The sequence below is a fragment of the Penaeus japonicus genome, unplaced genomic scaffold (genome assembly GCF_977035675.1).
Source record: "Penaeus japonicus unplaced genomic scaffold, GWHDUDI00000001_assembly GWHDUDI00000018, whole genome shotgun sequence".
NCBI classification, from domain to species: Eukaryota; Metazoa; Arthropoda; class Malacostraca; order Decapoda; family Penaeidae; genus Penaeus; species Penaeus japonicus.
The window spans coordinates 32,160,460-32,174,911 of record NW_028234420.1 but is presented as its reverse complement, the minus strand read 5'-3'; the positions used below and the strand labels follow the sequence as shown (position 1 = coordinate 32,174,911).

The 14,452-nt window shown below is 44.3% G+C and overlaps 1 protein-coding gene across 1 annotated transcript in view; it reads right to left on the bottom strand.

The window, feature by feature from the left end:
• The window catches only part of LOC122264077 (Krueppel-like factor 5), a 21,660-nt gene extending 8,607 nt beyond the window's left edge, over window positions 1-13,053 (bottom strand). Inside the window, exons 1-3 of the mRNA XM_043032777.2 lie at window positions 12,049-13,053; window positions 2,209-3,058; window positions 1,520-1,579 (exon numbers count right to left, since the gene is read on the bottom strand). Coding sequence (XP_042888711.1) covers window positions 1,520-1,579; window positions 2,209-3,058; window positions 12,049-12,177 — 1,039 coding nt within the window. The 5' untranslated portion in view covers window positions 12,178-13,053. The remainder of the gene's footprint in view (window positions 1-1,519; window positions 1,580-2,208; window positions 3,059-12,048) is intronic.
• Between the last annotated feature and the right edge of the window lie 1,399 nt (window positions 13,054-14,452).

Sequence of the window (14,452 nt, the reverse complement as noted above, 5' to 3'; positions counted from 1 at the left end):
TAGGAGGGTATAGGAAAAGATAAGAAGGGAGAAGACGGAAGACGTTAGGAGAGAAGAAGGGAAAGATAGGAAAGAAGATGGGGGGAGAGAGGAGAGAAGGGAAAGGATAGGAGAAGAGAAAAAATGAGAAAAGAGAGAATGGAAAGATTAGGAGAGAAAAAGAGAAGAGAGAGGATAGGAGTGAAGGTAGAAGATAGGATAAAAGGGAGAGGATAGGATAAAAGGGAGAAGATAGGATAGAAGGGAGAGGATAGGAGAGAAGAAGGAAGTGGATGTGATAGGAGAAGGGAGGAGAGAGGTAATGAGAGAAGGGAGAAGATAGGACAGAAGAAGGGAGAAGATAGGATAGAAGAAGGGAGAAGATAGAAGAAAAGAAGGGAGATGATAGAAGAGAAGAAGGGAGGAGATAGAAGAAAAGAAGGGAGATGATAGAAGAGAAGAAGGGAGAGGATAGAAGAGAAGAAGCGCGAGGATAGGAGAGAAGAAGGGAGAGGATAGGAGAGGAGAAGGGAGGCGAGAGGAGAGGAGAAGGGAGAGGATAGGAGAGAAGAAGGGAGATGATAGGAGAGAAGAAGGGAGAAGATAGAAGAGAAGAAGGGAGAGGAGAAGGGAGGCGAGAGGAGAGGAGAAGGGAGAGGATAGGAGAGAAGAAGGGAGATGATAGGAGAGGAGAAGGGAGGCGAGAGGAGAGAAGAAGGGCGAGGATAGGAGAGAAGAAGGGAGAGGATAGGAGAGAAGAAGGGAGAGGATAGAAGAGAAGAAGGGAGAGGATAGGAGAGAACAAGGGAGATGATATGAGAGAAGAAGGGAGAGGATAGAAGAGAAGAAGGGAGAGGATATGAGAGAAGAAGGGAGATGATAGGAGAGAAGAAGGGAGAGGAGAAGGGAGGCGCGAGGAGAGCCGGGTCCCCAGGTAGGTATGTTCCCGAGGGAGCGCTGGGGTTAAGGCCAGTGTTGACTTAGACGACGTTCAAACTTCCGGTTCAAATAAGCGTGGCTTCTGCCGTTTTACCTGTTTTCTCGCGCCTTCTCGCAAATCACGAGACGTGCGTTGACGAGGATCTCCCCCTCGGGCTATATGTCTTGGCTGGTTTAAAATGGTGATGATGTTGGTGGAATTCCTTCGCGAGGGCGGTCTGGCGTGATCGCCTCGCGGTGTTGCTACGCTTGGGGTCTGCTCTCTCTCTCTCTCTCTCTCTCTCTCTCTCTCTCTCTCTCTCTCTCTCTCTCTCTCTCTCTCTCTCTCTCTCTCTCTCTCTCTCTCTCTCTCTCTCTCTCTCTCTCTCTCTCTCTCTCTCTCTCTCTCTCTCTCTCGCTCTCTCTCTCTCTCAACATGTATTTATGTATGTGTGTATACATGCATGTATGTATGTATGTATGTATGTTTAATTTGTGTGTTCATAGCATATGCTTGCGTGCGTGTGTACTAGTGTCTGCCCATGTGCGTGTGTCTGTACATGTGTTCTTCGCCCCACAGGTGAATAAACAAAACAAAATAGAGATTGATTTACGGACTTACCTGTGTGTATTCGCTGATGAGCCTTAAGATGTGAAGACTTTGTGTACACTTTGGTGCAACCTGAAACGGGGCAGAAAACAAGAGATTATAGTATTTTCAAACAAAAAAACAATCGTACTTAGATTAATAATGCTTGTAAGCGTCTGTGGTAAGGATTTAATATTTATAGAAATTGACTGATGATCTATCGTCAATTCAAATCAAGCTTTTTAGCATTCAGTCCCGCAAGTAATCAGTCAATCAGATATAAAAAGATTTGAGTATCATGTTTCTAAAGAAGAGATACGCCTTTTTTTTTTTTTTTTTTTTTTTTGGGGGGGGGGAATTGTCGTGTGACTAACTAGAAAATTGTCATTTTGTGCAAAAAAAAAAAAAATGTGACATCTAGTATGGCGAATGGTAGGTATAATTAGATATGATAAAGTCAATATCAGTAACAGTAATTCTAATTGCAATGGTACTACTACTGCTGCTGCTACTACTACTACTACTACTGTTACTACTACTACCACTACTACCACTACTACTACTTCTACTACTGCTGTTGCTGCTCCCATCAGTACTACTGCTACTATCGCGACTACTGTCCCTACTACTACTGAATATGCTACTATTACAACAACTCCTGCTGCTACTATTGCTACTACTACTACTACCACTGCCGCTACTAGCGCGCCAGGGGGACTCACCGGGGAAGTCGCAGTGGTGGATGCGGCGCTTCTCGAGCTCCGGGTTGTTCCTCCGCGAGTACTTGACGGTGCCTTCCGTCAGGAGGCTGGACGGCAGCGACGGCGTGGACACCATGACGGGCGGCCCGCCCACGATCCGGCCGCCGCCCATGCTTGTGGTGCAGACGGCGTTGCCGCTCACGCCCGGGCTGGGCGTCGACGACGCCGGCACCACGTAGGGCGGCGGCGGCGTGCGTCGGAAGTGATGGTCGGCTGGCGAGCCGTGGTCTGACGCGGGCGGCGTGGGCGGCATGCACGACCGCGGCCCGAGAGGGCTGCCGGAGGAGAACCTGAAGGCAGTGTGCGTGGGCGTGGGCGTGGTGGCCCCGGGAAGGCGGTTGTGGGCGAGGACGAGGGGCGGCGGCGGCGGCGACGGCGTCGACAGCAGCTTGGGCAGCTCGGCCGACAGGTGGCACTGCGTGAGCGTGGTGTCCTCCAGCTTGATGTGGGCGGCGCCGTGGTGCGGGTGCATGTGCGCGGGCGCGTAGGAGCGCGGCGCGGGCAGTATGAAGCTGGTGTTGGACTCCGGGGACTCGGGGTCCAGGTGGCGGATGGAGGACGCCATGTCCTCCCACATGGAGAACTTGGACGAGTCCACCGGGATGGGCTCGGGCTTGATGAACACGTCCTCCTCGTGGGCGTCGCGCAGGCTGACGGGCGACACGTAGGTGGTGCCGCCGCGCCGCCCCACCCAGCCGCCCGTCGAGGGGTCCACCTCGCCCTCGAAGAACTCGTCGATCTGTGAGGCGGAGTCGCGGCGCGGCTGCACCGACACCTCGGGGATGCTTGGCAGGTACTTATCCAGCTCGGCCTGTGGCGGGAGAAGGACGCAGGTTAGTTGCAGGAACAGGTGCGATTGGTTTGAGTCACTAGACTCTGCTTCACTAAACATGTATTTCCATTTGGGGAAAATATATAGAAAATACGATAAGTGTTATTAAAAATCATAGAATGAAATATATAAGGGGATTCACGACATTAGTATAGTAACAGTTAGAGTTATTACGCTTCACTTAAGTTATTTTAGTCAGAATTTAAGGAGGAAAACCCCTGCACGTGTGTATGTCACAGTTTGAGTGACGCGGCCATGCTTCCTCAATAAAGCTGACAGGAAAGAAACACTGGGTTTAAGATTTTTCCTCCAAGGCTTACGTAATTTCCTTCTCATGTAATCGTTAATGTTTTATAGAATCACTATTAAGTTAACTTCGACAAGTTTCCGTCACCATAACTGGTAGGATAATGTGTATGGAATAGCATTCCGCAGATTAACTAAACTGAGACGTTACAATGATTTCCCGCCATTTTAACCAACCACAAATTCAAATGTTAAAATACATATCACATCTACACTGTCAGTCCATAGGTTTACGTACATATAAGTACTCCCCTTACGTCATTTTACTCATCAGAGTAAAAATATATATATATATATATCCAATATGAAAAAAAAACACGAAACCAAAACAAAAATGGCGGCTTGTAGAAAACCGCCATTTTAAAGTGACAGTTACTTCACGTGTTAATAAGACATTCCACACCCTATTCTACACGTGCACCGCCTGGGGCTATTCAGGTGCAGGGGTCAGGGAGGAAGGAAAGGAAAATCTGAGGTCAGTTCAGGTCAATCGGTTATTACGATACTGGGATTCCTTTTTTTCATAACGTTTACACTCCTGTGTGACCTCACGTGATTTGCGGTGTGAGATGATCCTCTATTTTATTGAAAAGAATCAGTATTATATTATTATTTCACTAATCATGATCATTCCTATCATCATTGATGTTATTGTTGCTAATCTATTTTTTTAAACATTGTACGGAAAGATAAGAAGCAAAATATGTTAAACAAAAATTTAATCTAGCAAGAAATACAAAAAAAAACGTAACAGAAATTAGAGCAAAGAAAAAAAAATATCTACATACATTCATCTCCCTTAATGAATAAAAAAAATAATCCGTATTGAATATCCACTTAAAAACCCAACCACGTGCATCTTCTTTACACCCCCTCCCCCTCTCACCTCCTGTCCCTCCCCCCAACAAGTTCCTTAGTTCCGGCTCGCACAGACACTAGATCAGGTTAGTTCTCATTAGGCAGGATTGGCGGGGGGGGGGGGGGTTAAAGAAGGTTCTAAGGAGGAGGAGAGGTGGGGGGGAGGGGGGGGGTTACTGCACGTGTGTGTGTGTGGTCAGGTTGTGTGCAGGTGTGTTCCCTTGGGGGTATCCTACAATCTCATTCATCCTCACTCCTCAGGGATAACACCTGTGCTCCTTCGCCCCCTCCCCCCCTTCTTCCCCCCCCCTCCTTCTACTCTTTGATAGTTCGGTTGATCAGTACCGTTTAGAATTTAAATTTGCAACTGTTATTGCTCGTTCTCTCTCTCTCTTTCTCTCTCTCCCTCTCTCTCTCTCTCTCTCTCTCTCTCTCTCTCTCTCTCTCTCTCTCTCTCTCTCTCTCTCTCTCTCTCTCTCTCTCTCTCTCTCTCTCTCTCTCTCTCTCTCTCTCTCTCCCTTCGCTAAACTCAAACTAATTACCTTTGGTACATGACTGCGCAAAAAAATCAGTTAATCTGATTTCAGGTAGACACCCCGCCCCCCCCCCCCTCTCCGACCCTACCCCCACCAACCCACCTGCACTGCATCTTCTCCTCCTCTCTTCCCCCCCCTTGCCCCCTCCCCCCTTCCTTCCTACGACTCCTCCCCCCTTCTCCCCCTTTCCCCTCCCCCTTCCCCTCCCACCTCCCACCCCACCACTCTACCCTGCCGCACCCATATTCATTCATAAAACGCGTAGCTAAAAACAGATGTGCGGTTTAAGGTCTTTGAATGGGTGTGTATGAGAGAGAGAGAGAGAGAGAGAAAGAGAATACGCTCGGTTGAAATAGATACGGTAGAGAGATATTTCACTCTGCTTTTATTCTTTTAACTTTTCATATCTATATTTAATTATCATTTTTTCCCCTATAAGTGAAATGCTATTTTTTTAAAGGTTCTTTTGAAAATGATCACCCTTTTTATTAACTATTAGCTGATATAGAGATACAAAAATTATTATCCTTGTTTTTATATCATCGTTATATCCTACTCTCCTTGGATTATCCCAATTACGTTTTGGTATTTTTCAAAAAAAAAAATCCAAAAAATCCCGATTAACCTCTTTACTTTGCTTATTGTTTATCCATACGGATTAAAGCAATTGTAAAAAAAATCGTATCTAATTGACTGGGGATTTAAAACATATGTTAATCCCTCTTCACAACGGGGGGGGGGGGGTAGAGTATCTGTTGATGGAGAGGAGGAGGGGGACGGGGGGGGGGTGAAACGAGGAGGAAATAGCTATCAGTTTTAATCTTCAGTTTATTTGACTCAATTATTTTGAATTATTAAATTGCTTTTGTGTTTTCTTCAAGAATCGAGCAATCATAATAAAGGTAATTGTCAAAAAATGATGATTTAATGAAATTATGAGGACAGAAGTAGAATGTGTAATAATTACTTATCTTGGTAGATGATTGTCATTCAGTCATTATATAATCATAATAAGAAAAACAAAATTAATGATAATCACTATGAATAATGATAATAACACTCATATCAATAACAAAAGTAATATTATCATTATCATTTTTAGCAATACCAATGATATAATACTGATGATAAAATAATAAAAGTAATGATAATAATAATTATTATAATTACATCAATGGTAATAATAATAATAATGATAATAATAATAATAATGATAATAATAATAATTATTATAGTAATAATAATAATAACAATCACAATAATAATAATGATAATAATAATAATAATAATAATAATAATGATAATAATAACAAGAAGAAGGAGAAGGAGAAAAGGAAGTAGAAGAAGAAGACACCTGTAATAATAACATCAATACTAATCCCAAGAAAATATGACACCTTATCTGACACAATTAAACAATCTCGGAAGTGTCTAAAAAGAACATGGCTTTCATCAGGGCATTTAATTATCTTTTCCCTTTTTTTAATAACGAATTTCGATTCGTTTATCCAACTATGGAATTTTAATAGTTCTTTTTTCATTCATTTTGACCAATCTCTGTTTTGATATGAATTTATCTATATAATTTTGATACAAGCTATAAATGTTTTACGTAATTTTATTCTTTCTAGTAATGTTGGTTGATCTTTCAAATGTTATTTATTTGTTCACGTATTTATTTTATTTATTTATTTATCTAGAAATTAATTCACGAAGCAACACACGCGACAGAAAGTAAACAAATCCCACAGTAAATCCATGCGATACGAATCTCGCCTGTGTGACCCTTTAGTCTAAGGTTGATAATGGCAAAACATCTACCCTGCGGTCTACGAGAGGCGTCCCATATTCCGCGCCTATTAAACAACCTCCATTCACGCCCACAAAAGGTAGAAAAGAGCATGGGCGGGCTTTGAAAAGGACTGTGGTTTGTCCTGGCACAATAGGCCTTCAGTGTAGCATAATAGTCGGCCTATTTCACAAAGGAGTAACATATCTTTCCAGAAGCTACGCATTTAGGAGCGCGCGTGTGTGGGCGTGCGTGGGTGTGTTTGTGCTTGTGCGTGTGTTTATGAGTGTGTGTGTGTGTGTGTGTGTTTGCTTGTGCGTCTTTGTCTTTGTATGTATGTATATATATCTGTACGTACATGTATATCTGTATTTCTTTACGTACTTACATGTATATCTGTATATCTTTACGTACCTACATGTATATCTGTATATCTGTACGTACCTACATGTATATCTATACGTATCCGTGAGTCTCTATACCCTTACATAGGCCAAAAACCAATACATATACGCACATACATACATACATACATGCATACGTGTAAAAACCTGCACATGTGCGTCGCATCTCTTACAGTATGTGTCATCCTCACACACGCTTCAACATGCTACCACATCCTCCTCGCTAGCCAGCAGGACTTGAGCTCAAAACAAACAAATAAATAAGTAAACAACACCTTTGGAATACATACCACATCCTCATTGCCAAGAATAAGATATCTATTTTTTTTTCTTCCTAAAAAGTGAGAGTTTATTTGTTTCTCTTTTTTTTGTTATTTTTATATTAATAGATATTTAGGGATAATAAGTCACCGGAAAGGAAGCGGGAAATGTCCCACGTGTTTGGACCTCAAGTGGTGTGTTTTGTATCCTTGTGTTTTTATTTTCTTTTGTATATACTTTTTTTTTTTTGGGGGGGGGGTGTCTTCCTCTCTCTCTCTTTCTTTCGGAAACGTTCATTTCTGGTAATTATATTGTTTTTTTTTAGGATTTCGTTTTTGAGATATGAGTTTGTAGTTTTTTTTTCATTATCTTTTTTTCTATTTGCGCTCTCTCTCTCTCTCTCTCTCTCTCTCTCTCTCTCTCTCTCTCTCTCTCTCTCTCTCTCTCTCTCTCTCTCTCTCTCTCTCTCTCTCTCCCTCTCTCTCTCACTCTCCCAAAAGCAGAAGAAGCAGAAGACAGGACGAGAAAAAGGAAGATGGATACATATAAAGAAGTAGATAAAAAGAAGAATAAGAATGAGAAGCAATACAAGAAGATGAAACAGAAGAAGAAAAGATAGCAAGAAGAGAAGAAGAAGAACTAGCAGAAGAAGAAGAAGAAGAAGAAGAAGAAGAAGAACTAGAAGAAGAAGAGGAAGAGGAGGAGGAGGAGGAGGACGAGGGAGAATAAGAGGAAGAGAAAATATGTGCCTGTCAACCCTTGGCACGCGACGTCTCCTGTATCTGTTGATTCCTTTCATTACATGATATTTGCCTTACTTCCTCTCTTGTACTTAATTCATTCTTCCTTATTTAAAGCTTCCTCTCTCTCTCTCACCCTCTCTCTCTCTCTCTCTCTCTATCTATCTATCTGGCTCTATCTCTATCTCTATCTCTCTCTCTCTCACCCTCTCTCTCTCTCTCTATTTATCTATCTGTCTCTATTTCTATCTCTCTCTCTTTCTCTCTCTCTCTCTCTCTCTCTCTCTCTCTCTCTCTCTCTCTCTCTCTCTCTCTCTCTCTCTCTCTCTCTCTCTCTCTCTCTCTCTCTCTCTCTCTCTCTCTCTCTCTCTCTCTCTCTCTCTCTCTCTCTCTCTCTCTCTCTCTCTCTCTCTCTCTCTCTCTCTCTCTCTCTCTCTCTCTCTCTCTCTCTTCTCTTCTTCTTCTCTTCTTCTTCTTCTTCTTCTTCTTCTTCTTCCCTCCCTTCCTCCCATCCATCCACCCTTTCGCCCCCCCCCCCACCTCTTCTCTCTCTCGTATCCTACTTTGTTTACCCGGAAACTGCCAATAACGAAGTGCCAACCCGTTAAACATTATTCAGCCGTGACCCCATCTGACCCCAGCTGACCCGACCCCGCATGATACCCCTCTAACTCCCACCCTGCCTGAGCCCTCAACCCCCCACCCCCTACCTTACATCCCCTACGTACGATACCCCTACCCTCCCTACCTCCCTACCTCCCTGACCCTGCATCCCCTCTTATGAGACAATGGACTCTGACCTGGCACGAGGGAGGTCATGTAACCTTATTCTCCTCCGCTCCTCCTGCGTCTACTTCCCTCTTCCCTTTTCCCCTCTTTCCTTTCCCCTCTTTCCTCCCTTTTGTGTTTTCGGACTTAGGTTTATGATTGATTGAGTGATTTGTCTGTCTGTCTGTTTGTCTTCCTGTGGGTTTGGGTTGCTAGCTTCTTCGCTCATTTCTACTTTCTCTCTCTCCTCTCTATCTTTCTCTCTCTCTCTCTCTCTCTCTCTCTCTCTCTCTCTCTCTCTCTCTCTCTCTCTCTCTCTTCTTCTTCTTCTTCTTCTTCTTCTTCATTCTATTTGTCTATCTATCTATCTATCTGTCTATCTATCTATCTATCTACCTATCTTTCTATCTTTCTATCTATCTCTTCCTTCAAGTCTTTAGGTTCTCTCTCCCTTTCTCTTGTTCTCGCATCTCCCCCCCTCCCCTCCCCTCCCCATATCCCTCTCCTTCACATACGTTATGACGTTAGGAAAAGATAATATGACAGCTGTTTCCGGGCACTTGACTATATTCTAAGTACGACAAAAACGGGAAAATATTTATAACGGGATCGGACACAGAGCAATTACGTGTGAGTCATCATGCATTCAACACTAATTTTATCATTAGAATGGTCATCAACTTTAAAAAAGAAAGACGAAACACAGTTCACACTAAAACTGGAATATTTACAGGACGCCATCTTGGAAGTCGCGTGAAGTCGGATTCATCTCGAAGCGTTCGCGTAAGGTACACAAAGGCACGTAAACATTAGTTCTCACGCTCGGACCTCAAGTCAGATTCTTTTGCTTCATTTATTCTACTTAAATGGCATTTTGTAGGTGACAAGATGCCGGATATGCGGTCAAGAACATATCCGTTCCTGCGTGGACTCCTCACCATCACGTTAACGTACGCCACGATTATATTCTTTGTGTTTGTTTGCGGATGTATGTGAATCGTTTCGCAGCCAACTTTCAACTTCCTCTTGGGACGGAAAACTCTACGGAACAAGGAACGCCGATTACAACTACTTTTTTTCAACGAATGAAATGATTAGATCTTTCTAAAATGTGACATTTACTATATTTTTTATGATTTATAAGACTGAAATAGAAGTGTTATATATATAAAAAAATGTAGATAAGACTTGTGAAAAAAAAATCCTTGGATACTGTTACCAATTCAAGGAAAATTGATAAACATGGCAGAGAACCGAGCAATTTAATCCAGTTTAAATCTGGTCAATATATCAATTTCATCTCGGGACCATTTTTTTTTTATCTTGACTTCAGGTTAATTTGTATTTTCTGCTTTATCTTGGATGCATATTTCTTCTTTTTTTGTATTGTGCACTTGTATACTTATAAACGATAGCGTTACACTTGGTTGCTTATATTCACTTCTACATACACAAAAAATATCAAACAATAAACACGTTAATGAATAAGTCCACAAACAAAGAAAATCCAATAGAGGAATATTAATCTTAAAACAAACCAGTAAATGAATTAATAAATACTGCAACAAACACATGCACAATCGTCTTTCCTAAAGAAATGCAGAAAAAATCTTTTTATCTGGGGTGTCACTCACGGATAACGCGGATTACGCTCTCGCTGCTCTGTTATCAGGCCACTCAATACCCCCTACCCCTACCCCCCTACCTCCTTGTATGCCATTCTTCCTCTCTTCTTGTCACTTCTCTTTTGTCAAAAGGTTATTTTCTCTTCTTTCGTTCGTGTTCGTTTCACGTTGCGCGGATTCTGGGATCGACTGATTGACTGACTTTTAAAAGCGGATACTGTAATCTTGAAGAGGTTGACACTGTCAGTTTTGTCCGTTGACACTTGTTCGGGACATCGATTTTGATCTGCCGCGTACCATATGTCAGTTGTATGTGTGTCATGTCACCTGTTGCTGTCATAAACAACTCGTTTTTCATGTGTCACTTCGCTGTACATCAGGTAGATACAGACACTCTATACATATATAAACACAGCCACTATCCATCAAATTTGAAATACAAACAACACTCCAATGACAATTCATAATTTCAAACGGACACTTGTCATGTCATAGTCTCACGTGCCACTTGACACCCGGAGTATCCCTCAGACACTCGTTGACACTCGCCACGCCGCCTCGACACAGCACTCGAGGGTCACTGACAGAGAAAGAAAGAGAGAGAGAGAGACAGATCTTGACCTCCCTCTTCGAAATCTTGAGATACTGTGAAGAACCTGCTCAAGGAGTTGGGTTTCGGGGGGGTGGGGCGTGGGAGAGGGGTGTAATAGTGACTAACAGGGAGGGGGGCGGAAGAATGAAGTGGGGTGGTACAAAGGGGAGGCGAGGTGTAGGTGTAGAGAAGGAGGAGTGACGAAGGAAGGGAGGGGGAGGGGGGGGGCGAAAGGGTACTGAGTTAACCCCTAAGTGTGTGCACATTGCATAAACTAAATGTTGTAAAAGTTGTAGATTTTCCGAGAGGGAAAATTGGGAAACTTTCGGTGAATTTTGTGATTGAGAAAGAAAACAGATTCACAGTATAACGCAAAAAATAAAAAAATAAAAAAAATACCAAAACTAAGGTTGTTAATTAGTTACAAACACGAAAGCAGAGACGAGAGTACACGCCGAATTCAAAACAAAACACAAAGTAACATAAAAACAATAAAATAATATAAAGACAATAAAAACGAACAATTTACGATTTAAAAAAACTAATAATTTACTAGAAACAGATGAAAAATGTAACCATTTCTAAGAAAAAATATAAACACTAACAATGCAGGGAAATCACAGACGCAAAAAGCCAGTGCACAGTTGCAAACACGAGAGCGCAGGGGACGGCAGGACGCGTGAATGTTCAAGGGATGAACAGTGACCCCAAATGAAATGCGAAAGTGGGTTGCGGGGAGCGTTACCTGGCCACGGGCACGCGACGAATGGGGTGGGTGGAGGAGGCGATGATAAAAAGGGGGCACAGAGCGAGAAAGAGAGACAGTTAAATGCTGAGGAAGAAGGCGCGGGAAGGGGTTGATTTGCGTGCAGTAGAAAAATAAAGGGTATTTCTTATATTGGTCTGCTATTTTGAGAGAGAAAAAAAATCGAGTCAAACCGATGGGGCGGAGGAAACAAAACAGGAGAATGACAAAAGAAAAGGTGGATGAAGCCCAACCAAAGAGAAGAGACAGGGCCGAACACATGACAACCCCGAGGACATGACAGCAACGAAAACGGGAACCTCGCCGAGAGATTCGGATACTCACGGATACGGATGCCCAAGGGAGGGCGTTGGTGTCGTGTGATTCGCTCATGTGGTCGTCACAATCAGGTACGATGTGGTCGTCATCACAAATGACGGCGACGCGACGCACGCGCTCGCACACAGCCTCCATCGGAGCACAACGGACTCGTCCCTCGAGCGTTGGCCGCGATCTGGCGCTCGTGCGTGCTCCAACTGCCTCGTCTGCGGTCGGTAACACCCAACTGGAACATAACACAACGGACCCCCCTGCGTCGAGAGGTCACGTCACCCAGGTGTCCGTGTGAGGTGACAAGCTGTAGCACGCGAACACGTCTCCTAGCCAGGCCTTCCGACACAGGTGTGCGGTGGAGGCGGTCATGAACGTTAGGCCGAAGACAGGGGGAAGGGTCCGCGCTCGGTGGCTCGGGTGGGGGGGAGGGAGGGAGGGCGGAGGGCGGAGAGGAGGAAGGGCCAAGGGCGAGAGAGAGAGGCGGCTACGGTACGTGTGGCGCACGCCGCGGTCACAGCCTTACTGTGAGGATCCCCGTGCCTCGATGCCCCACTACGTTTTCTGTGCGCCGCCGATGGCCCGCTCGCTCGCTCGCTCGCACGCACGCACGCACGCTCTCGCCCGCACGCTCGCCCGACCATCCGACAATCCGTCGACGGAAGATGCAAGTTGCCAGGAAGACTCTGCGACTCATGTTTGTTTATAGCAATAGCCGTCGGGGAAGGAGGGGAAGGGCGGGGGGTGGTGGGGGTGGGGCACAGGAGGGAAGAAGGAACACCGGGGAAGGGGGGGGAGGGGAGGGGGGGCAGTGATCCCGTTTCTAGGGCGGATGTTGAGAGTTCTTCTCCGTCCCTGGAAGAAGAAGAGAAGCGAGAAGAAAAGGGTAAGAACGAAAAAAGCGGAAAGGAGAGACCCAGAAAAAAGAGAAAAAAGAAGAAGTCCGTGAGTAACGTAAGGAAGAACCAGAGGGAGATAAAGAGATAACTCATATACGAGAGATAAGCGAAGATAGGGCGGGGAGAAAAGGCAGCTCTCCAAGTTGGTCCCGCTAGCAATGCCGACCGAGATTGCGTGGGCAGTTTCCGGTCGCGAGTCCCCCCCCCCGTACCCCTCTCTCCCTCCCTCCCTCCCTCCCTCCTTCCATCCCCTCTCCTCTTCCCCCACTCCTCTCCTCCCCTCTTCCTCCTCCTCCTCCTCCTCCCTTCCCCTCTCCTCCCTCGCTCTCCTCCCCATGCTCCTCGGTACCCCTCTCCCCTTCTGTTCCCTCCTCTCCCATCCCTCCTTCTTCCCTCTCCCCCCTCTATGCCCATTCTCTCCTCTCCTCCTCCCCCTCCCACTCTCCCTTCCTCCCTCCCCCCCCCTCCCCCCTTCCATAAGATAACCACACTTCTCCGCCTTCTTTTCAATACCAATATTTTTACTTAGTAACCCACCGTAACTTTCCGATATCCTCCCCTTCCCTCCCCTCCCACTCCCCTCCCCTCCCCCCTCCCTCTCTGAAAATCAGGAAAACACGAATGAATAATCATAAGACTTTAAGAACTCAACTAAATATACGAATATTGAATTCAATTATGATGTAAATACCACATTGTGTCATCATATCTTGCCTCAGTTCACAGTTCGCGCCAACAACGACTGGGAGGAGAGATACAGTAAATATATTTTTATATATATATATATATATATATTTTTTTTCGCCCTGTTGCCGAGTAGTTGAGTTTCGCTTCCACGCCTACGCCGCAATGTGTGTGTGTTTTTTTTTTTTTTTTTTTTGTGTGACTTTAGTGAATGGACTTTTTTTAGGGGGGGAGGGCTGGGAGGGAGGGAGGGAGGAGGGGGTAAGTGAATTTTGGTGTTTGTTTGTTTCTTCTTTCCTTCTTTTCTATATTTTTCTCCGTAGTCTTATGTCTTCTTATTTCTTTATTCTCTTTTTTTTTCTCTTTTCTCAATCATCTCCTTTTCTCTCTCTTTATCTCTCTCTCTCTCTCTCTCTCTCTCTCTCTCTCTCTCTCTCTCTCTCTCTCTCTCTCTCTCTCTCTCTCTCTCTCTCTCTCTCTCCCCCACTCCCTCCCTCCCTCCCTCCCTCCCTCCCTCCCTCCTCCCTCCCTCCTCCCTTCCTCCCTCCCTCCCTCCCTCCCTCTCTCTCTCTCTAACTAACTAACTAACAAACTATCTATCTATCTTTTTCTTCCCTTTTTTAAATACGTGTCATGCATATTCCCCTATTTATTTACTCCCTTTTTCTTCTCCCTTTTTCATGTTCTCTTTCTCTTTTATCTCTTCATTTTGTCTCGTTATCCTCATCAATGTTACTCTAATGTTGTGTCGTAATTATTATCATCATTATTATCATTATTGTTATTTCTTTTATTGTTATCATTATTACTATTGTTATTATGATTATTGTTGTTAT